Below are 25,134 nucleotides of genomic sequence, written 5' to 3' on the forward strand. Positions count from 1 at the left end.
CAGTTAACTTGAATAATGACCCGCCTCATTCCCGCGTTGACGCAGCTTGGCGGCGCAGTGGACTTGGCTTCTCAGCTAGACAGCTCGTTTAAAAATTATATACCATTTCCTAAGTTTTGGACCTTCGTAAAACCATTTTTACCTTATTTAAGGCATTTAAGATCTGTAAGACTCCTATCTATCCAAATTTAGTTAGGTGTAGGACTTATGTTAGAAATAATCATCATGTTTAGTTAGGCTAAGAGGTTTATATGCCGTAAGCATGTTATATGAATTGATATAGGTGAGAATTAAGCATTGGAATATAGTTTTCGAAGCGGCTGTCGAGTAATTAGTAACTTCGGTCAAGGCCAATCTTTTAGTGGTCTTACGGTTGGAGTAAGCTAATTGGTTGATGTATGATGGTGCATGCATCATATTAATTATGTGATGCTTATATGCTCTTTGTATTACCATGTATGCATGTGATATCCAATACACTATATTATGAATGAAATGAAATGTCATGTATGAAATTTTATGTCTTACCATATAAGTTACGTGATGGATTACGTGATATATACCATGTACATGATCCATATATGAAATATGTTATGGGGGGAAAGAGAAACGAAATGAAACAACTATTATGTTAGGAATGAAAATCATGGGACCTCATGCATGTATGTATGTCATGTACATCGGGATACTTCCCCGTAATGTTATGCTAGTACGGATGCGTACCTTCGATATTTATGTTTGTCATGATATCATGTGGGTCTTTCCTTTTCTGAGGCATCCAGTGACGTGTAATATTTTGTCCCAACCAAGTCAGGCCCAAGGGGTACGTGTACGAGCCCGCCTAGTGGGTCCATGAGCGTGTACGTGGGCCGTGAGTGAAAAAGTACCATGCATCAAACCCTATCCGAAACTAGAAAGAGCCTAAGGTCATGTTACGGTTTTAAAAGATAGATCTCAATCATGTATTGTGTGTGACTGCTTTACTAACTCCAATAGTGGGTTGACTTACCGAGAATTTCGTAAAATACTCAAGTCACATGTTACCCTATATTTTTTAAGTAAAGCCAAAACTCTCATGCACGAATGACGATAAACACTGGAAAGACCATGGAAGTTAGGATAGATCATGATAGGACAGCAGCATTGAATTTGAATTTAATTAGTAGTTGGTAGGTGTTTTATGCCAATTTGTTTTATGTTAAAAACCATGTTATATTTATTTATGTTTCGAACTGAATATGTAAGTCAATGCCTTTATTTTAAAAGTATTTATATGAATTTCTGCCTATGTGATTAAAGCATGCTAGGGTAACGTCACTAATTAACCTAAAAAAATTAGGGGCATTACCGATAATGTTTTGTTTTAAACTGTTGAAAATAGTAAAATATCAAGATTATTCCTAAAGTAAATTAGTTTGAGATAGAATTAAAAACCTAGCTTAACATTACTTTCATTCATTAATATAAATATAATAATTCATAATAACGAACTTAAAATAAAAATTGACTATGAGAAAACTCTATGAATAGTTTTATATAGATTAAGGTATTTTAGTTGATTGAAAGGAAATATCTGTAAGTAAGTAGGAGTTGAGTTGACTTAGAGTTGGATTAGTTTTTTTTAATTATTTTAAAAAGGTGATAATTAACTTTCAAAAATCAATTTAACCAACCTCTAAGGTTTATGAGATTAATCTAATTTGTCTGAGTAATAGTGTAACGCCCCTAATTTTCTTACCTAGATCAGACACGTCATTACATGCATGCCTTTAATAACATATGCGAAAATCTAAATAAAAATTTTAAACGAAGCCATGAACTTACATGTTTAATTTAAAACAATAAATAAAAATAATGTCGTCGTCGGTAACATAGATTTTTTTGTACAAAAATCAAAAGCTACCTATGGAACTATTAATTGAAAACAATGCATACTACCGTCCTATCTCAGCTTCCATGACCATTCCAGCATTCATCGTTATCCGTGCATGGACGCTTTATCTTTACATGAAAAATAAGGCTAGCATGTAGCTCGAGTATTTTAGTAAATACTCAGTAAGTAATCTCATTGTTGGAGTCAGGTAATGCAAACATACACATACATGATGGAACCTATCTTTTAAAACAACGTATCATGAGCTTGAGTTCTGCCCAGTTTAGGTAGGTTGGATGTGTGGTACTTCCCCATACACGGCCCACGCACGCACACATGGACATAGCAGGCAGACTCGTATACGTACCCCTGGGTCTGGCTTCATCGAACTAAACACGCTAATGCGTCGCCGGACACCACAGAGTGAAAGGCTCACATGATATGATGATGAACAAAAATATCGAAGGTATGCGTCTGTACTAACATAACATAACGAGGAAATATCCTAATGCACATGACATTGATAAATGCATAATAGCTTAAAATCATAGCATATAATAAGAATCATTTCGTTTTTCCTTTCATTCATGTCATAGTACACATATGAATCACGTATGAATAGTACTTATCACGACTTATATCACACACATTCATAACATGGCTTCACATGGCATTACATATCATGACGTAGCATGGCATCACACACATTCATAACATGGCCTCATAGGTCATCACATAACATACTTAAAATAGCATAACATTCCTAATTGTGTGCATGTAAGGGCCACAGGGCAAGCATGCTTCATCATACAATCCTTCCAACCAACAAATGTAGAGTCACTCACTTGTTTAGCCCAGATTCCCTTGTTGAACGATGAAAGTTCCACATTTGCTAATTTAGGGAATGATCGTTGGTTTATAACAAGGAATACTCTATCCATTGGTGTGAGGCCTTTTGGGGAAACCCAAAGCAAAGTCACGAGAGCTTATGCTCAAAGTGGACAATATCATACCATTGTGGAGAGTCGTGTTCGTCTAACCTCCCTAACTATTTTATAGGTGTTCTTAGGACATAGTATTAAACTTAGTTTAGCTAAACATATTGATTACTCCTAGTTTTAGCTAAAAAAAATATATTAAATTTGAGCAAATAGGAGTCCTACGGACTTAAAATGGCCTCAATAATGTCAAAAACAACTTTTTAAGGGTCGAAAATGTTGGAAATGATTGGCGTTTAGATTTTAAACACTTTTTTTTACTGTTTTATACACTCCTTTTCTTCGACATTCTATTCTAAATCATCAAGGTTGATCATTCCCCAAGAGAATTTCGAAGAACATAATTCGGGACTTTTGAAGCACGTGCTAAAAATACTGAGTAACGTTGATGTTTTTCGAAATTTTCTTGGTGAATGATCAACCTTGATGATTTAGAATAGAATGTCGAAAATTAGGGTTTCGATTTTAAACACTTTTTTTACTGTTTTATACACTCCTTTTTTGTTCGATCAATTCTAAATCATCAAGCTTGATCATTCCCCAAGAAAATTACGAAAAACATCAACTGTTACTCAATTTTTTTAGCACGTGCTTGAAACGTTCTGGATTAGGGTTTCTTTAAGCACTTTTTTACTATTTTATAACTCCTTTTCTTCGACATTCTATTCTAAATCATCAAGCTTGATCATTCCTCCTAAGGAAACCTTCGAAAAACATCGATCGTTACTCAGTTTTTTTAGCACGTGCTTCTAACATTTTAACTAGAGAGAGTAGGGGCCTCTCATGGTCGAGGCTTCTCCCGTCGATCTTCATCCTCGTCAAAGCTTTTCTACTAATAAGCTGACATTTTAGTGACAAATGGAGGCTGAATCGGACCCAAAGTACTTCTCCCTTTCTCCTCAAAACTTTTTTTTGACTTCTCCCTCACCCAACAAAATTGTGATATGTTTACAAATAATCCCTCCCATTTTTCAGTTGTTTTAGAATATTTCAACTATTTCTAGAATTGTTTTTATATCTAACATGTCTGTTTCTTCTAAAACTAGTTTTTACCTTGTTTGCATTGTAAAATCCTGTATTCCTATACAAATTAGAATTCTAAACTCTCTACGCCCTCTGGGATAAGATATTTTTCGAAACAAGCAAATCATAATGGTAAGATATTTTCCGAAACAAGCAAATCATAATGATTGCTGGTTTTATTATTTTCATTCGTTTTTTGCTATATTTCAATGGATTCAGCAAAACTCTTCTTATAAGAATAGCCTTTTTCTTGATAGCTTTGATTAATATGAACTAATGAAATACCTATGATTTTATTTTCCTTTATTAAGATCTTTCTAGTTTGCTACCCCTATTTTCTAAGTTAATTCTAATGATAGTTTATTTTGAATTAAATTATAAAGGGAGACTTTGTCCTTAATATTTCTTTTTATAAACGGTATATTTTATATAACAGATTTTGAAATTTTAATGGTGTATTCCATAAATCTTATTGCTGTATTTTTAAAATTATTTATTAATACTTTCCATTTGTAATTTTTCCATTGTAAGGAACCTCCACAAACAGCGTGATACTAAATTCATGGTCTTCTGGTCTTCTCCTCCTTCAAAGCAAAAGCAATGTCAATTATGTAAGAGGACTTTATTATAGTATAAAAATAGAATTGTTAAGTATTAATTCTCCTAAATTTTAAAAATACAATTATTGAAAACATGCCCAACATCATGGCATGTTGTAAATCGAATTTTGAAAGTTAAAATAAAAATGATAGGAAGAATGGTTTGAAACATTTGTCGGCATTAAAAGATTATTCAATCAGTCGACGGAGTGGTCTCAGGTGGCGCTGGTTTAGCACAGATGGGAGGGTTTTGCTTTCCAGAAACGGTCGGTTTCACATTTGCACACTCAGACACAGCTGGCCCTTCTTTACCACTATAAGTGAGGTCAATATCAGCAATTTCCACCCCCTCACATGGATTACTTTTACTGCAAACAAGTTTGACTGCAACCGGAGTAGAAGATGTACCCCTGATATTCTTGAAACTAACTTTGCTAATCTTAATGGCGGATGGAACCTGGATGTTCAAAATAAACATTAAACATTAATTAATACTTGTTCAAAAGAAAATAAGTTGGAAACCAACTTGGTTCGAATTTAATACACACCTTTCGGTTGCATTGATTCCATGGACAATATTCTTGATCTATGATGATAGGGTTGGCAACATTTTCCATTTCAATATCTTCAAAATGCATGTCAGAGGCTGGGTATGAGACGGCAGAATCTGGCCATGATTTGATCCTGACACCATTTGTAGTACCGATTAATTTGCATTTCTTCACTGTAACTCCTACTACTTCTTTTTCAGTTTTATACTTGCCCAAGCTGCCTATGCTAATGCCATGTCCCGGTCCGCAAGTAACATCACTAATGGTTATTTTTCTGTTAGTGTATCCTACGGATATACAATCATCTCCCGTTGCAATTGCGGTATTGAGAATGTAAACGTCTTCTGAATCGCCCAAGTGAATTCCATCGGTGTTGGGACTATTGTGTGGTGCAGTAATTTTCAGGTGATCGAAGGTAAGATTCTTGCCGGCCAAAACATTGATATGAAAATTCTTGCTATCCAACGAAGTTATGTCCTTCACTATCGAATTTGTGATGAAATTGAACTTCAAATTCTGCCCATTTTAAACAAACAAAGAAAAAACACTCCCATGTTAAAGTATATAATGCTAACCCAGATTATGAGTTCTTTTTATAATTAAAGTAGTATGAGCATTTACCATGGGAAGCTTTTTGCATTCTTTCTTCAGGTGGCAATCATTCTTTTCCCAACCAGCTTTTCCTTGGCCATCGAAAACTCCAGTACCAGACAATGTCAAATGATCGACGTATTCCATAACAAGCAACCCATCTCCTTCCGTGTCGGTAGGAGAAGCTTGTAATGTTCCTTCAACTAGAAGCTCAATAGGACTTTTACATGGACCTTTGAGCCTGGATTCTCCTAATTGATAAGTTCCTTTTGGAACCAATACTTTACTTGGAGTAATCGAAGCACATGCTTCCTTCCATGCATCTGCTAAAGCCTGTGAATTCAACCATTTCATTTGAGAAAAATATTTTGTACAAAATGAAATTTTCGTTTATCAACTTAAACAAATGTACACGTACTTTAGTAGCATCAGCATTAGGTTTGGCACCAAATGTCGTAATATCAAAAACACCGCTAGTAGCATCAACGGTAGCATTAGACACCAACAATAGCAACAGTGGTATTAATGCCATAAACTTTGATATCAATCCCATCCTTTCTAGTTCACCTGTCTCTTCTACCTTACCTTATTTTCTTTTCTTTTGGTACAAATTCTCAAACTTCTTAGGAATAAGAATTGATTTGAATGCATTCACCAATTCAAACCCTCTTTATATACCAACACAAAAATAACCAATTCAAACTAGCTAAATTTGTTAAAAGATAATTACGTGGTTTAAGGCAGACCCTATAATTAGTTTTACCTTAAAGGAGGGAGGACTGGTTTGGTTTGGTTGAACATAACTCCTTCATTAAATTTATATATTAGATAAATGTACATCCTACAATTTTCAACAAATGAACACGATAAAAATTATCCTCAAAGAGTTTATCAAAATTTTAATATATACATTTATATATATTAGTTTTCAAACTCTATAGTATTACTCTCTACTTTTCTTACTTTTATTCCTATCTCACAAGTTCTCCTCTTTTTCTCCCGAGAAATATATCGATGAGAATAAATATTTTTTATTTTATTGTTTTTAGCGTGTATCAAAAATATATTAAAACGATGTGATGGAAAAAAAATTTCTTTAGTCATTTTTCAGCAATATTGGTCGGTCGAGGCCCGTTCATGCCCAATTGGTTAGTCGGGCTTGTCCATTTCCAATCCTAATGGACAAACCCTCGATCCAATTTTCTCTCAATTCTTCACATGTCTTGTTACGTGATTGATACATTCTATTGGGCGCACTTGCCGTATATTTTTCAGAATCAGCTCTAGAAAATTTGTAATCTATTTTTTAGAATCCGCTCTAGAATCAATATAAATGTATAGAATTTTATCTGTTGTTTTCTCAATTATTCCGGATGAATGGAGTTGTAGGGTTGCTTGTGATACGTCATGCGGCGTACACTTGGATTGATCAAGATCCCCTTCAGCTGTAATTTTTTTGGATCTTTATGCGGTCTCTTGCAGAAAATAGGTTGTAGCGTTTGGGCACGGTTCCCTCTACCTCCTTAGGCTGTTCTTGTTCCTTTTGTCAATGAATTCCTTTAAAGTTTCTTTTCTAAAGGAAACAAGAAGAGAAACAAAATTGAGCCCAATGGTGTTATCCTCGAAGATATTATTTAACTTTCTGGGATGATAACCCACCGTGAATTATGAAGTTAGTGGATATCATGTAAGGGGTATGGAATGAAATGATGAAAAAAATTTAGAATTTCAGGCTATTTCGAGGTTGAACGACGCATCAGTGCACAGGCTTCACGCGCACGTGGAGGTGCGAGTAACCAAGGAGTGGGACATGTGGGCAACGAGTGTAGTACGCATGTGGGTGGTGGAGGCTTATTTCAAGTTTCAGCTCGTTCTGTTCAACTCCTTTTGACCTGTTTTATCAATATTAGCTTATACTAACCTTGAAAATCATTAGATATAGGTCAAATTAAGAGAATTTGTGACGAAATTACCATATTATGAACAATTATGAAAGCAAAGGAATTGACGATTCATGTAAGTAGTATCTCGAAGCTCCTAAACAAGCATGTTACCATGGGATTAAGAGCTAGAAACGTTGAATGTATGTAAATGGCACGAGTTAAATAATAATAATAATAATAATAATAATAATCATGAATCCATGCCTAAAATGTGAGCATATTAGAGAATCGTGATTAGTAAGTATGATGTACGACTCTAGTTTATGCTTATGAACTATTTACGATATGGAGATGTGAATGAGTATTCTTAGTCTACTAATCCCGGCAAAACCCGTAACCAATGCGATGTGTGCCAAGTTGGGAACAATAAATATTTATGACCAGAGAATTTAGTGGACAAACCGTATTTGACCGAGAGTGAGCCTTACGTACGAGTCTAAAATTTGTAGTGAACATAAATAGAGCCAACAAATAAAACTTAAGGTTGCTAGAACACCTTAATATCAACGGGGAGGTCCTAGTAGATGAGACTAGGAGCCAAGGTAATGGTTGGATGGAGGACTCTATCCACACCAAAAGCCTAAGAATAACCCATTGGGAATAAAACTTAAAATATTTCCAAAAAATAATAAAATTTGTTAATGATAAGTTAGCTAGTTGAGGAGTAAATTAATTACTCGTCAAAATTATTTTTAATTTTTGTTTTTAGATAAATGTGAAGTAATGTGATCCAGATGACTGTGTAGTCGAGTTGGAGACTTAGGGATCCTACCTAGACCGGTAATTTGTGTCAATAGTAAGAACAGTGAATCAAACTTTCGAGTAAGGCCGATATTGTATTAAATTTATATTTAACATATCATTTAATTTTTAAAAATTTAATTTTGTCAGAGATTTACTAAACACAAATGGAAAGTTCAAATATTTATAAGCTAGATCTATTTAACTTTTTTTTTTTTTCTTAGAATCTAAAAATAAACTAGACAAACAAAATTTTGAGATTAATTTCGGTATATTCAAGGAAATGCATGAGTTTAAAGTATATTTTCTTACATTTAAAAATATTTTAAAGAGTTTCAAAGGTCAATCCAAACAAGCTTCGAGAATAATTAGTTGGTTTCTTCATATGTATAGATGCACATTACTCCATACGAAGCTGAGTTACTACCTTACAAAGAGTAGCCAATTTTATAGAATTAGTACCATTTTTGTATCCAAGTTTTCTTTTATTCAACATAGATATTAGACATGTATGGTTTAACTACTATATGGATCCCCTTTGACATTTGATCATTTTAATATCTCTACGTTCTAAATGTTCGTTGTTTTTTGTTCTTGCATTTTTAAATTTGATTCATTTTGGTCTATATACTTTTTAAACACGACTACTTGACTTTCTGTTTGCAAAATTTTAACCTACAATTTATACATAATGGAATCCATTTAATACATGTAGACTATATTTTAGGAAGGATGAGAGGAAAATGAAAATGAAGAGATTAAGATGAGCCTTGGGACAAAAATAGACCTATTGAAAAGGAATAGACAAAAATAGTTTAAATCTATTAAAAATAAAATAATCCAAGTTATCCTTCTCACTTAAAAGAACTTTTAGACGTTTGTAATAAGTTTATTATGGTAGGCGATGCATTAGAGCATTTCATATGTTACTATTCCCATGTTCCAACGTTATCCAACGGCTATTAAATTCATGTCTAATCAGATTAATCTAACACGTTAAGAATATATTTTTTGTAGAGTTAGCAAAACTTTATAAGTAATAATTTTTGACGCACTATTTGATCGAAATAGATGGGAAAGGATAGTTTCATTAATATATCAACTGGTTCAATCTACAGTGTATCTCCAAGAAAACAGGAATGACGGATAAACATTATAGATCAACTAGTTCCAACGTGCATAAACTTGGTGTTTAATCTGAAGAAATGTCATGAGAATTTATGTCTTAAAATCTCGTAATTAATAATTTGATTTAAAAAAATTTATTTAGAGTTTAAAGAGTATCCATCCTATGAAAAATTGAAAGTTATTAGTGTCACGTCGTGGACCTCTGGAAAGATCATGTTTAAGTAGTAATATAAATGGTTTATAAAATATGGATAAAGTTGGGTGCTTTATTCTGATAACATTGTTGTTATGAGCCACGATTGTTACAAATGATTTGATCCAAGTCTTTCAAGTGAAAATATGAGTAGAGATACCTCGTAGAATGAGTTTGTGTAGGACTAAACCAAAATAATTTATCCATTTTTCTTTCTAATAAATTTTTTACTTGAGAAGATTAATATTTTACCGTATGATCATATGCAACTCGATCTTAATTCTAAGTGAGTTACGAACTCTACTTATTAGGGTTTATCATTTGATTTGCAAGGTTTGAACAACTTTCCTAACCAATTCAATATGTCTTCCATTTTAGAGACTAACCAAACAGAGAGTTGAGGACATGTCTTATGAGATGTAATTCAGTTATTTTAATATCAAGTAAGTAAAAGAGTAGTTTTCTAAGTGATGACATGAGAACTTGAATAAAAGGTCCCTACCCTCTTATCATGGTTGGATCATAAACAATTGTTCTTTCAAGAATTTGTGGTAATTAACAACTTAAATATAGTTACAAGGGCAAAACAAACGTTTGACCTAACCATAATTACGATAAGCTCTTAAAGGATCTAGTAATAATTTCATCTATGTAACAACTTGTCGTGCAGCGTATAGGAGTGCAACTCTAAATTTATCGTGGAGTGGCGTATAATTAGTGAATGATTATTAAATGAAGAATTTAAATAAGTGACATGTAGGTTCATAAACATATTAAATATAAAAGAAAAATGGTTTATTTATTACAGAGTTCAAATTAATATTTAATACGTGGTCTATATCAACTCACAAAAAAAATTATATTATAATACATTAATAAAATAATTAATGTATTTTAAATACATTAAAATAATTATTGTTGAAGTAATGTTGTCACATGGTAAGCATTTTAATTTCATATTTGTAATATGTTATTTGCAAACTTGATGGTTTAAGTATATTGGAAGCATTAAATTTAAGATTTTATATTTATTTTAACTCAGAATGTCATATAAATTTCATCATGAAAAATCCGTCATAGAAAGTTTTATACCCCTGAATTCTCGACATTGCATTAATCGATTTAGGAAAAGTCCATAAGTATATTCAACTATCCATACAAAACTAACATTCACATTCACGGTTTTATCTTCCTAATGAGTTTACATTTTTCATGTTTCAAGCAGCTTAAAATTAAATTTAATTTGTTTTCAATGGATTTAGACTTTGAGATAATGTAATGGTTTGGAATTAAAATATATATATTTAAATCTGGTCCCATATCTCGCGATTTCGGGCGAGGCATTATTTTTGCAAAAGTAACCAACACAACCCTCCCTTAAATTCACATCTCTCATCCCTTATAAACACATCCAAATCCACACATTTACGGACCTGGGCAGGTAAGGGAGACAAATCTTGGATTTTAGGTTGTCGTATCTCTCTCGGGCCTTTGCTATAGGTGAACCACACTTCTACAACGCCCACGACCCAATACAAGCAGTCCATCCCGGAACGTATCAGCCCAGTGTGACTCAACCCAACCCATACAGCCCGCAGTTAACTTGAATAATGACCCGCCTCATTCCCGCGTTGACGCAGCTTGGCGGCGCAGTGGACTTGGCTTCTCAGCTAGACAGCTCGTTTAAAAATTATATACCATTTCCTAAGTTTTGGACCTTCGTAAAACCATTTTTACCTTATTTAAGGCATTTAAGATCTGTAAGACTTCTATCTATCCAAATTTAGTTAGGTGTAGGACTTATGTTAGAAATAATCATCATGTTTAGTTAGGCTAAGAGGTTTATATGCCGTAAGCATGTTATATGAATTGATATAGGTGAGAATTAAGCATTGGAATATAGTTTTCGAAGCGGCTGTCGAGTAATTAGTAACTTCGGTCAAGGCCAATCTTTTAGTGGTCTTACGGTTGGAGTAAGCTAATTGGTTGATGTATGATGGTGCATGCATCATATTAATTATGTGATGCTTATATGCTCTTTGTATTACCATGTATGCATGTGATATCCAATACACTATATTATGAATGAAATGAAATGTCATGTATGAAATTTTATGTCTTACCATATAAGTTACGTGATGGATTACGTGATATATACCATGTACATGATCCATATATGAAATATGTTATGGGGGGAAAGAGAAACGAAATGAAACAACTATTATGTTAGGAATGAAAATCATGGGACCTCATGCATGTATGTATGTCATGTACATCGGGATACTTCCCCGTAATGTTATGCTAGTACGGATGCGTACCTTCGATATTTATGTTTGTCATGATATCATGTGGGTCTTTCCTTTTCTGAGGCATCCAGTGACGTGTAATATTTTGTCCCAACCAAGTCAGGCCCAAGGGGTACGTGTACGAGCCCGCCTAGTGGGTCCATGAGCGTGTACGTGGGCCGTGAGTGAAAAAGTACCATGCATCAAACCCTATCCGAAACTAGAAAGAGCCTAAGGTCATGTTACGGTTTTAAAAGATAGATCTCAATCATGTATTGTGTGTGACTGCTTTACTAACTCCAATAGTGGGTTGACTTACCGAGAATTTCGTAAAATACTCAAGTCACATGTTACCTTATATTTTTTAAGTAAAGCCAAAACTCTCATGCACGAATGACGATAAACACTGGAAAGACCATGGAAGTTAGGATAGATCATGATAGGACAGCAGCATTGAATTTGAATTTAATTAGTAGTTGGTAGGTGTTTTGTGCCAATTTGTTTTATGTTAAAAACCATGTTATATTTATTTATGTTTCGAACTGAATATGTAAGTCAATGCCTTTATTTTAAAAGTATTTATATGAATTTCTGCCTATGTGATTAAAGCATGCTAGGGTAACGTCACTAATTAACCTAAAAAAATTAGGGGCATTACCGATAATGTTTTGTTTTAAACTGTTGAAAATAGTAAAATATCAAGATTATTCCTAAAGTAAATTAGTTTGAGATAGAATTAAAAACCTAGCTTAACATTACTTTCATTCATTAATATAAATATAATAATTCATAATAACGAACTTAAAATAAAAATTGACTATGAGGAAACTCTATGGATAGTTTTATATAGATTAAGGTATTTTAGTTGATTGAAAGGAAATATCTGTAAGTAAGTAGGAGTTGAGTTGACTTAGAGTTGGATTAGTTTTTTTTAATTATTTTAAAAAGGTGATAATTAACTTTCAAAAATCAATTTAACCAACCTCTAAGGTTTATGAGATTAATCTAATTTGTCTGAGTAATAGTGTAACGCCCCTAATTTTCTTACCTAGATCAGACACGTCATTACATGCATGCCTTTAATAACATATGCGAAAATCTAAATAAAAATTTTAAACGAAGCCATGAACTTACATGTTTAATTTAAAACAATAAATAAAAATAATGTCGTCGTCGGTAACATAGATTTTTTTGTACAAAAATCAAAAGCTACCTATGGAACTATTAATTGAAAACAATGCATACTACCGTCCTATCTCAGCTTCCATGACCATTCCAGCATTCATCGTTATCCGTGCATGGACGCTTTATCTTTACATGAAAAATAAGGCTAGCATGTAGCTCGAGTATTTTAGTAAATACTCAGTAAGTAATCTCATTGTTGGAGTCAAGTAATGCAAACATACACATACATGATGGAACCTATCTTTTAAAACAACGTATCATGAGCTTGAGTTTTGCCCAGTTTAGGTAGGGTTGGATGTGTGGTACTTCCCCATACACGGCCCACGCACGCACACATGGACATAGCAGGCAGACTCGTATACGTACCCCTGGTGTTGGCTTTTTGGCCTTGATCTCACTTTAATTAATTTCAATCAATTAATTGATGTTTTGATGATAACAAACCTACTTTTTAATTATTAATTATTTTCAGTATTTTGAACTGTCCACAGTATAAGGTCGGGAATAACAATTTCAACGACTTTTCAATTACTCAAATCAGAGCTAAAACGAAGAAATTACAGTCGAGACAACATACCCGACGTGATGATGTGGCAGCAAAATCAAAATGATGGACAAATCAAAATATATCAAAGTATGACATTTATGATTTTGGGAGAGTAACAAATGGTGGAGTTTTTCTTATTACTCTATTTTTAAATAAAGTTATTTTTACAAAATATAAATTTGAATCTAACCGTTACTCACATCGATTTTTATTATTACAATATTATATTATTATATTATTATATTTTAAAATTTTGGTGGTTACTCACATAGTTTTTATTATTATTATATTATTATATTTATAATAAATTTTGAATTTCATTTGACCGTTACTCACATAACTTTTTATTATTATTATATTATATTACTATTATATTAAAATTTTGAAATAAATGAATTTAGAAAAATTTCTTATTTATTTACTTTTAATCTCCACCTTCCATTATTCCTAACACAATCCAATGGTCAATATTCAATCCTACATTTTGCCACTTTTCTCCTCTATATAAACTCATATTCCCCACATTTTAAAATACACAACTTACATACATTCTCCAATCCTCATTTGTTCAAAGTCTCCATTGTTTGTTGCTCTCTCCAAGCTTACAAGTTTATTTCTTTTCATCTTATTCTTGAGAGGGATTATTTTTGTATTGTGAGGAAATAGTTGTGAGTATCCCAAATTGTAAATCTACTCTTTGAGAGAGTTGTGGTGTGTTATTATCAAACTCAAATACTTGTATCGGTTTGATCCTGCGCCGTGGAAAGGATTGAGTTTGCTCTTGAACTCGTAAAAAGAGCGGTGTAGCGGTTTGGCTCAGATCCGTGGAAAGAGTCGAGAAAGTTCTTTATTCAAATTCCCAAGAGGCGCTTGGGGAGTGGAGTAGGTCGAGTTTGACCGAACCACTATAAAACTACGGTATCATTTTCTCTGACTCTTTTCTATTTAATTTCAAAATTATTATTGTGATTTATTGCATGTTCTACTTGATTATTGTTTTGACCTAAATTACTTTGTTATAGTAATTATCATCTTTTACTTATTTGTAAAAAGTTTCATCATTAGAAAAATTAATCACGTTTAAACACTTTTATCGTTAAAACCCTATTCACCCCCCCTCTAGGGTTGCCATACCGATCCAACACCTGGGTCTGGCTTCCTCGAGCTAAACACGCTAATGCGTCGCTGGACACCACAGAGTGAAAGGCTCACATGATATGATGATGAACAAAAATATCGAAGGTATGCGTCTGTACTAACATAACATAACGAGGAAATATCCTAATGCACATGACATTGATAAATGCATAATAGCTTAAAATCATAGCATATAATAAGAATCATTTCGTTTTTCCTTTCATTCATGTCATAGTACACATATGAATCACGTATGAATAGTACTTATCACGACTTATATCACACACATTCATAACATGGCTTCACATGGCATTACATATCATGACGTAGCATGGCATCACACACATTCATAACATGGCCTCATAGGTCATCACATAACATACTTAAAATAGCATAACATTCCTAATTGTGTGCATGTAGGGGCCACAGGGCAAGCATGCTTCATCATACAATCCTTCCAACCAACAAATGTAGAGTCACTCACTTGTTTAGCCGAGATTCCCTTGTTGAACGATGAAAGTTCCACATTTGCTAATTTAGGGAATGATCGTTGGTTTATAACAAGGAATACTCTATCCAATTGGTGTGAGGCCTTTTGGGGAAACCCAAAGCAAAGTCACGAGAGCTTATGCTCAAAGTGGACAATATCATACCATTGTGGAGAGTCGTGTTCGTCTAACCTCCCTAACTATTTTATAGGTGTTCTTAGGACATAGTATTAAACTTAGTTTAGCTAAACATATTGATTACTCCTAGTTTTAGCTAAAAAAAAATATTAAATTTGAGCAAATAGGAGTCCTACAGACTTAAAATGGCCTCAATAATGTCAAAAACAACTTTTTAAGGGTCGAAAATGTTGGAAATGATTGGCGTTTAGATTTTATTCATCGGTTTGTTTTGGCTTACTAATCCGATAGAAGAAGAAGAACATGTATGCGTGCTAAGCGGTGGGCAAGCGAGGATAAGCAGAAGCTATGGAATAGAGTCTTTCCTTGCTTTGACATTCAGCATTCAGTAAGTAGGAAGGCAAAGCCAGCCGGGTTTCGATTCTTTCAGTAAATAGGGGAAGGGAGTATCGTATTCCGGTGTTTCTTACCTTTCTATTCAAATGAAAAGAGTCGGCGAGTAAGGCTTCAGAAGGACCTAGTCTCGGGAATAAAAACACAACATTCTACCCCACCTTATCTACAAATCAAACACACAATTCTACCTCACCTTATCGAAAATCAAAACACTCGGCAATGAGGAAAGGAAGGACAGCTACAGAAGCAGGTCGTATTTTTTGATCTTCTTGTAAACCTTCGGAATCTTGGGGTGCGCTTTTTTTTACTGTTTTATACACTCCTTTTCTTCGACATTCTATTCTAAATCATCAAGGTTGATCATTCCCCAAGAGAATTTCGAAAAACATAATTCGGGACTTTTGAAGCACGTGCTAAAAATACTGAGTAACGTTGATGTTTTTCGAAATTTTCTTGGTGAATGATCAACCTTGATGATTTAGAATAGAATGTCGAAAATTAGGGTTTCGATTTTAAACACTTTTTTTACTGTTTTATACACTCCTTTTTTGTTCCATCCATTCTAAATCATCAAGCTTGATCATTCCCCAAGAAAATTACGAAAAACATCAACTGTTACTCAATTTTTTTAGCACGTGCTTGAAACGTTCTGGATTAGGGTTTCTTTAAGCACTTTTTTACTATTTTATAACTCCTTTTCTTCGACATTCTATTCTAAATCATCAAGCTTGATCATTCCTCCTAAGGAAACCTTCGAAAAACATCGATCGTTACTCAGTTTTTTTAGCACGTGCTTCTAACATTTTGACTAGAGAGAGTAGGGGCCTCTCATGGTGAGGCTTCTCCCGTCGATCTTCATCCTCGTCAAAGCTTTTCTACTAATAAGCTGACATTTTAGTGACCAATGGAGGCTTTCTACTAATAAGCTGACATTTTAGTGACCAATGGAGGCTGAATCGGACCCAAAGTACTTCTCCCTTTCTCCTTAAAACTTTTTTTTGACTTCTCCCTCACCCAACAAAATTGTGATATGTTTACAAATAATCCCTCCCAGTTTTCAGTTGTTTTAGAATATTTCAACTATTTCTAGAATTGTTTTTATATCTAACATGTCGGTTTCTTTTATCTAAAACTAGTTTTTACCTTCTTTTATCTAAAACTAGTTTTTACCTTCTTTTATCTAAAACTAGTTTTTACCTTGTTTGCATTGTAAAATCCTGTATTCCTATTCAAATTAGAATTCTAAACTCTCTACGCCCTCTGGGATAAGATATTTTTCGAAACAAGCAAATCATAATGGTAAGATATTTTCCAAAACAAGCAAATCATAATGATTGCTGGTTTTATTTTCATTCGTTTTTTGCTATATTGCAATGGATTCAGCAAAACTCTTCTTATAAGAATAGCCTTTTTCTTGATAGCTTTGATTATTTTGGTACTTATTCTTATGAACTAATGAAATACCTATGATTTTATTTTCCTTTATTAAGATCTTTCTAGTTTGCTACCCCTATTTTCTAAGTTAATTCCAATGATAGTTTATTTTGAATTAAATTATAAAGGGAGACTTTGTCCTTAATATTTCTTTTTATAAACGGTATATTTTATATAACAGATTTTGAAATTTTAATGGTGTATTCCATAAATCTTATTGCTGTATTTTTAAAATTATTTATTAATACTTTCCATTTGTAATTTTTCCATTGTAAGGAACCTCCACAAACAGCGTGATACTAAATTCATGGTCTTCTGGTCTTCTCCTCCTTCAAAGCAAAAGTAATGTCAATTATGTAGGAGGACTTTATTACAGTATAAAAATAGAATTATTGAAAACATGCCCAACATCATGGCATGTTGTAAATCGAATTTTGAAAGCTAAAATAAAAATGATAGGAAGAATGGTTTGAAACATTTGTCGGCATTAAAAGATTATTCAATCAGTCGACGGAGTGGTCTCAGGTGGCGCTGGTTTAGCACAGATGGGAGGGTTTTGCTTTCCAGAAACGGTCGGTTTCACATTTGCACACTCAGACACAGCTGGCCCTTCTTTACCACTATAAGTGAGGTCAATATCAGCAATTTCCACCCCCTCACATGGATTACTTTTACTGCAAACAAGTTTGACTGCAACCGGAGTAGAAGATGTACCCCTGATATTCTTGAAACTAACTTTGCTAATCTTAATGGCGGATGGAACCTGGATGTTCAAAATAAACATTAAACATTAATTAATACTTGTTCAAAAGAAAATAAGTTTGAAACCAACGAGGTTCGAATTTAATACACACCTTTCGGTTGCATTGATTCCATGGACAATATTCTTGATCTATGATGATAGGGTTGGCAACATTTTCCATTTCAATATCTTCAAAATGCATGTCAGAGGCTGGGTATGAGACGGCAGAATCTGGCCATGATTTGATCCTGACACCATTTGTAGTACCGATTAATTTGCATTTCTTCACTGTAACTCCTACTACTTCTTTTTCAGTTTTATACTTGCCCAAGCTGCCTATGCTAATGCCATGTCCCGGTCCGCAAGTAACATCACTAATGGTTATTTTTCTGTTAGTGTATCCCACAGATATACAATCATCTCCCGTTGCAATTGCGGTATTGAGAATGTAAACGTCTTCTGAATCGCCCAAGTGAATTCCATCGGTGTTGGGACTATTGTGTGGTGCAGTAATTTTCAGGTGATCGAAGGTAAGATTCTTGCCGGCCAAAACATTGATATGAAAATTCTTGCTATCCAACGAAGTTATGTCCTTCACTATCGAATTTGTGATGAAATTGAACTTCAAATTCTGCCCATTTTAAACAAACAAAGAAAAAACACTCCCATGTTAAAGCATATAATGCTAACCCAGATTATGAGTTCTTTTTATAATTAAAGTAGTACGAGAATTTACCATGGGAAGCTTTTTGCATTCTTTCTTCAGGTGGCAATCATTCTTTTCCCAACCAGCTTTTCCTTGGCCATCGAAAACTCCAGTACCAGACAATGTCAAATGATCGACGTATTCCATAACAAGCAACCCATCTCCTTCCGTGTCGGTAGGAGAAGCTTGTAATGTTCCTTCAACTAGAAGCTCAATAGGACTTTTACATGGACCTTTAAGCCTGGATTCTCCTCATTGATAAGTTCCTTTTGGAACCAATACTTTACTTGGAGTAGCCGAAGCACATGCTTCCTTCCATGCATCTGCTAAAGCCTGTGAATTCAACCATTTCATTTGAGAAAAATATTTTGTACAAAATGAAATTTTCGTTTATCAACTTAAACAAATGTACACGTACTTTAGTAGCATCAGCATTAGGTTTGGCACCAAATGTCGTAATATCAAAAACACCGCTAGTAGCATCAACGGTAGCATTAGACACCAACAATAGCAACAGTGATATTAATGCCATAAACTTTGATATCAATCCCATCCTTTCTAGTTCACCTGTCTCTTCTACCTTACCTTATTTTCTTTTCTTTTGGTACAAATTCTCAAACTTCTTAGGAATAAGAATTGATTTGAATGCATTCACCAACTCAAACCCTCTTTATATACAAACACAAAAATAACCAATTCAAACTAGCTAAATTTGTTAAAAGATAATTACGTGGTTTAAGGCAGGCCCTATAATTAGTTTTACCTTAAAGGAGGGAGGACTGGTTTGGTTTGGTTGAACATAACTCCTTCATTAAATTTATATATTAGATAAATGTACATCCTACAATTTTCAACAAAAGAACACGATAAAAATTATCCTCAGAGAGTTTATCAAAATTTTAATATATACATTTATATATATTAGTTTTCAAACTCTATAGTATTACTCTCTACTTTTCTTACTTTTATTCCTATCTCACAAGTTCTCCTCTTTTTCTCCCGAGAAATATATCGATGAGAATAAATATTTTTGATTTTATTGTTTTTAGCGTGTATCAAAAATATATTAAAACGATGTGATGGAAAAAAAATTTCTTTAGTCATTTTTCAGCAATATTGGTCGGTCGAGGCCCGTTCATGCCCAATTGGTTAGTCGGGCTTGTCCATTTCCAATCCTAATGGACAAACCCTCGATCCAATTTTCTCTCAATTCTTCACATGTCTTGTTACGTGATTGATACATTCTATTGGGCGCACTTGCCGTATATTTTTCAGAATCAGCTCTAGAAAATTTGTAATCTATTTTTTAGAATCCGCTCTAGAATCAATATAAATGTATAGAATTTTATCTGTTGTTTTCTCAATTATTCCGGTTGAATGAAGTTGTAGGGTTGCTTGTGATACGTCATGCGGAGTACACTTGGATTGATCAAGATCCCCTTCAGCTGTGATTTTTTTGGATCTTTATGCGGTCTCTTGCAGAAAATAGGTTGTAGCGTTTGGGCACGGTTCCCTCTACCTCCTTAGGCTGTTCTTGTTCCTTTTGTCAATGAATTCCTTTAAAGTTTCTTTTCTAAAGGAAACAAGAAGAGAAACAAAATTGAGCCCAATGGTGTTATCCTCGAAGATATTATTTAACTTTCTGGGATGATAACCCACCGTGAATTATGAAGTTAGTGGATATCATGTAAGGGGTATGGAATGAAATGATGAAAAAAAATTAGAATTTCAGGCTATTTCGAGGTTGAACGACGCATCAGTGCACAGGCTTCACGCGCACGTGGAGGTGCGAGTAACCAAGGAGTGGGACATGTGGGCAACGAGTGTAGTACGCATGTGGGTGGTGGAGGCTTATTTCAAGTTTCAGCTCGTTCTGTTCAACTCCTTTTGACCTGTTTTATCAATATTAGCTTATACTAACCTTGAAAATCATTAGATATAGGTCAAATTAAGAGAATTTGTGACGAAATTACCATATTATGAACAATTATGAAAGGAAAGGAATTGACGATTCATGTAAGTAGTATCTCGAAGCTCCTAAACAAGCATGTTACCATGGGATTAAGAGCTAGAAACGTTGAATGTATGTAAATGGCACGAGTTAAATAATAATAATAATAATAATAATAATCATGAATCCATGCCTAAAATGTGAGCATATTAGAGAATCGTGATTGGTAAGTATGATGTACGACTCTAGTTTATGCTTATGAACTATTTACGATATGGAGATGTGAATGAGTATTCTTAGTCTACTAATCCCGGCAAAACCCGTAACCAATGCGATGCGTGCCAAGTTGGGAACAATAAATATTTATGACCTGAGAATTTAGTGGACAAACCGTATTTGACTGAGAGTGAGCCTTACGTACGAGTCTAAAATTTGTAGTGAACATAAATAGAGCCAACAAATAAAACTTAAGGTTTCTAGAACACCTTAATATCAACGGGGAGGTCCTAGTAGATGAGACTAGGAGCCAAGGTAATGGTTGGATGGAGGACTTTATCCACACCAAAAGCCTAAGAATAACCCATTGGGAATAAAACTTAAAATATTTCCAAAAAATAATAAAATTTGTTAATGATAAGTTAGCTAGTTGAGGAGTAAATTAATTACTGTCAAAATTATTTTTAATTTTTGTTTTTAGATAAATGTGAAGTAATGTGATCCAGATGACTTTGTAGTTGAGTTGGAGACTTAGGGATCCTACCTAGACCGGTAATTTGTGTCAATAGTAAGAACAGTGAATCAAACTTTCGAGTAAGGCCGATATTGTATTAAATTTATATGTAACATATCTTTTAATTTTTAAAAATTTAATTTTGTCAGAGATTTATTAAACACAAATGGAAAGTTCAAATATTTATAAGCTACATCTATTTAATTTTTTGGTTTCTTAGAATCTAAAAAAAAACTAGACAAACAAAATTTTGAGATTAATTTCCGTATATTCAAGGAAATGCATGAGTTTAAAGTATATTTTCTTACATTTAAAAATATTTTAAAGAGTTTCAAAGGTCAATCCAAACAAGCTTCGAGAATAATTAGTTGGTTTCTTCATATGTATAGATGCATATTACTCCATACGAAGCTGAGTTACTACCTTACAAAGAGTAGCAAATTTTATAGAATTAGTACCATTTTTGTATCCAAGTTTTCTTTTATTCAACATAGATATTAGACATGTATGGTTTAACTACTATATGGATCCCCTTTGACATTTGATCATTTTAACATCTCTACGTTCTAAATGTTCGTTGTTTTTTGTTCTTGTATTTTTAAATTTGATTCATTTTGGTCTATATACTTTTTAAACACGACTACTTGACTTTCAGTTTGCAAAATTTTAACCTACAATTTATACATAATGGAATCCATTTAATACATGTAGACTATATTTTAGGAACGATTAGAGGAAAATGAAAATGAAGAGATTAAGATGAGCCCTTGGGACAAAAATAGACCTATTGAAAAGGAATAGACGAAAGTAATTTAAATCTATTAAAAATAAAATAATCCAAGTTATCCTTCTCACTTAAAAGAACTTTTAGACGTTTGTAATAAGTTTATTATGGTAGGCGATGCATTAGAGCATTTCATATGTTACTATTCCCATGTTCCAACGTTATCCAAGGGCTATTAAATTCATGTCTAATCAGATTAATCTAACACGTTAAGAATATATTTTTCGTAGAGTTAGCAAAACTTTATAAGTAATAATATTGACGCACTATTTGATCGAAATAGATGAGAAAGGATAGTTTCATTAATATATCAACTGGTTCAATCTATAGTGTATCTCCAAGAAAACAGGAATGACGGATAAACATTATAGATCAACTAGTTCCAATGTGCATAAACTTGGTGTTTAATCTGAAGAAATGTCATGAGAATTTATGTCTTAAAATCTCGTAATTAATAATTTGATTTAAAAAAATTTATTTAGAGTTTAAACATTATCCATCCTATGAAAAATTGAAAGTTATTACGGTCAGGTCCTTCACATTCACGGTTTGAATTTCCTAATGAGTTTACATTTTAAATGTTTCAAGCAGCTTAAAATTAAATTTAATTTGTTTTCAATGGATTTAGCCTTTGAGATAATGTAATGGTTTGGAATTAAAATATATATATTTAAATCTGGTCCGATATCTCGCGATTTCCGGCGAGACATTATTTTTGCAAAAGTAACCAACACAACCCTCCCTTAAATTCACATCCTCATCCCTTATAAACACATCCAAATCCACACATTTACGGACCTGGGCAGGTAAGGGAGACAAATCTTGGATTTTAGGTTGTCGTATCTCTCTCGGGCCTCTGCTATAGGTGAACCACACTTCTACAACGCCCACAGCCTAATACAAGCAGTCCATCCCATAACGTGTCAGCCCAGTGTGACTCAACCCAACCCATACAGCCCGCAGTTAACTTGAATAATGACCCGCCTCATATTCCCGCGTTGACGCGGCTTGGCGGCGCAGTGGACTTGACTTCTTAGCTTAGACAGCTCGTTTAAAAATTACATACCATTTCCTAAGTTTTGGACCTTCCTAAAACCATTTTTACCTTATCTAAGGCATTTGAGATCAGTAAGACTCCTATCTATCCAAATTTAGTTAGTTGTAGGAATAATCATCATGTTTAGTTAGGCTAAGAGGTTTATATGCCGTAAGCATGTTATATGAATTGATATAGGTGAGAATTAAGCATTGGAATATAGTTTTCGAAGCGGCTATCGAGTAATTAGTCACTTGGGCCAAAGCCAAACTTGAAGTGGTCTTACGGTTGGAGTTAGCTAATTGGTTGATGTATGATGGTGCATGCATCATATTAATTATGTGATGCTTATATGCTGTTTGTATTGCCATGTATGCATGTGATATCCATTACACTATATTATGAATGAAATTAAATGTCATGTATGAAATGTTATGTCTTACCATATAAGTTATGTGATGGATTACGTGATATATGCCATGTATACATGATCCATATATGAAATATGTTATGGAGGGGAAGAGAAACGAAACGAAACAACTATTATGTTAGGAATGTTAGGAATGAAAATCATGGGACCTCATGCATGTATGTATGTCATGTACATCGGGATACTTCCCCGTAATGTTATGCTAGTACGGATGCGTACCTTCGATATTTATGTTTGTCATGATATCATGTGGGTCTTTCCTTTTCTGAGGCATCCAGTGACGTGTAATATTTTGTCCCAACCAAGTCAGGCCCAAGGGGTACGTGTACGAGCCCGCCTAATGGGTCCATGAGCGTGTACGTGGGCCGTGAGTGAAAAAGTACCATGCATCAAACCCTATCCAAAACTAGAAAGAGTGATAAGATAAGGAATCAACTACAAGGGGAATAAGATTCGGATTACCTATCGAATATCTCAAGGCAAGAACATTGTTTAAGATTCGAATCACTCCACAAGCAAGATCGATCATGTCTAGCTTGAATGATTCTTGTTGATCAAATATATCAACGCAAGAACACTTATTTGAGATTCGAATCACTCCACAAGCAAGATTGATCATGTCGAGCTTGAATGATTCTACATGCAACCTAAACTACATAGAATTGCAAATAAACTTAGCCATTGGCTAAAGAAAAGCACAAATGCTTCTTTTACTATATTTTCCAAGTCTCCCTACACATACAACATACATGACTTTATATCGCCTCAAAATGAAACTAGTAAAGGCAAGTTGTAACATTTATAGCCATAATTAACCATTATGTAATTGTAACCTAAAATAAATAAAAAGTCTTAAAGTATATTAATGAAATACAATAACTCTAAATTGAAATCCACCCAAAATTTATAACAAGAAATTTCATTCTTCTTTAACGTGACATGAATTGAAATATCTTTTGATAATTTCAACAATATTTTCTTCATATCTTCATTGAAGCTTTTTGTATGATGGATGTCTCTTGGTTCATATCATTCTCCACTTCTTCAAGAGGATTCATCCTCAAATCTATTTGTGAAACTTTGCTCCAAAAAATTAGTTATGGAAATACAAAGGACCTCACACCACTCTCTCACAAGTATACACTAAAAGAATTTTAGGCCACTCTTTTTGCACTCATTTACACAAATGAAACTCTCATTCTCACCTCTCAAAATTTTAAATAGAGCAAAGATTGAATTTTAAACTCTGGGTCGATTAAAAACTAAAAAAATAAAAATAAATAAATATCAAATTGAAAAGAAACTCAAAGGAAACATATATCCGATCTTGAGCCTGAAGCTCTGATACCAAATGATAAGATAAGGAATCAACTACAAGGGGAATAAGATTCAGATTACCTTGTTGATCGAATATCTCAAGGCAAGAACATTGTTTGAGATTCGAATCACTCCACAAGCAAGATCGATCATGTCTAGCTTGAATGATTCTTGTTAATCAAATATCT

General features: G+C 33.6%; 3 protein-coding genes across 3 annotated transcripts; all 3 read right to left on the minus strand.

Annotated features, from left to right (window-relative positions):
- Nucleotides 1-4,562: 4,562 nt before the first annotated feature.
- LOC147790139 (exopolygalacturonase-like) lies at nt 4,563-6,209 on the minus strand. The gene is made up of 4 exons (XM_087128576.1): nt 6,054-6,209; nt 5,666-5,968; nt 5,042-5,560; nt 4,563-4,950 (listed from the first exon to the last, which is right to left on the minus strand). The coding sequence occupies exons 1-4, from the start codon at nt 6,186-6,188 to the stop codon at nt 4,687-4,689; spliced, it is 1,221 nt and encodes a 406-aa protein (XP_086984702.1). The 5' UTR covers nt 6,189-6,209; the 3' UTR covers nt 4,563-4,686.
- Nucleotides 6,210-17,670: 11,461 nt separating this feature from the next.
- LOC147790140 (exopolygalacturonase-like) lies at nt 17,671-18,623 on the minus strand. Its single transcript, XM_087128594.1, has 2 exons — nt 18,105-18,623; nt 17,671-18,013 (listed from the first exon to the last, which is right to left on the minus strand). The coding sequence occupies exons 1-2, from the start codon at nt 18,192-18,194 to the stop codon at nt 17,750-17,752; spliced, it is 354 nt and encodes a 117-aa protein (XP_086984720.1). The 5' UTR covers nt 18,195-18,623; the 3' UTR covers nt 17,671-17,749.
- LOC147790141 (exopolygalacturonase-like) lies at nt 18,196-19,251 on the minus strand. Its single transcript, XM_087128335.1, has 5 exons — nt 19,117-19,251; nt 18,986-19,031; nt 18,729-18,901; nt 18,297-18,623; nt 18,196-18,240 (listed from the first exon to the last, which is right to left on the minus strand). Exons 1-5 carry the CDS (start codon nt 19,249-19,251, stop codon nt 18,196-18,198), a joined length of 726 nt encoding a protein of 241 aa, XP_086984461.1.
- Nucleotides 19,252-25,134: the final 5,883 nt, after the last annotated feature.

This window comes from Cucurbita pepo, chromosome 11 (genome assembly GCF_057944985.1).
Source record: "Cucurbita pepo subsp. pepo isolate OVF chromosome 11, ASM5794498v1, whole genome shotgun sequence".
Classification (NCBI taxonomy): Eukaryota; Viridiplantae; Streptophyta; class Magnoliopsida; order Cucurbitales; family Cucurbitaceae; genus Cucurbita; species Cucurbita pepo.

Excerpts from the sequence above, each read along its gene's own strand:
- LOC147790139 (XM_087128576.1), bottom strand. The coding sequence starts at position 6,188 with ATGGGATTGATATCAAAGTTTATGGCATTAATACCACTGTTGCTATTG. Across the intron at positions 5,969-6,053 it reads CTAATGCTGATGCTACTAAA|GCTTTAGCAGATGCATGGAA; the intron begins GTACGTGTACAT and ends TTGAATTCACAG. Across the intron at positions 4,951-5,041 it reads GGAATCAATGCAACCGAAAG|GTTCCATCCGCCATTAAGAT; the intron begins GTGTGTATTAAA and ends TTGAACATCCAG.
- LOC147790140 (XM_087128594.1), bottom strand. The coding sequence starts at position 18,194 with ATGCATTTTGAAGATATTGAAATGGAAAATGTTGCCAACCCTATCATC. Across the intron at positions 18,014-18,104 it reads GGAATCAATGCAACCGAAAG|GTTCCATCCGCCATTAAGAT; the intron begins GTGTGTATTAAA and ends TTGAACATCCAG.
- LOC147790141 (XM_087128335.1), bottom strand. The coding sequence starts at position 19,251 with ATGGGATTGATATCAAAGTTTATGGCATTAATATCACTGTTGCTATTG. Across the intron at positions 18,902-18,985 it reads ATGTGCTTCGGCTACTCCAA|TTGAAGGAACATTACAAGCT; the intron begins GTAAAGTATTGG and ends TTGAGCTTCTAG. Across the intron at positions 18,624-18,728 it reads AATGCAAAAAGCTTCCCATG|AATTTGAAGTTCAATTTCAT; the intron begins GTAAATTCTCGT and ends TAAAATGGGCAG.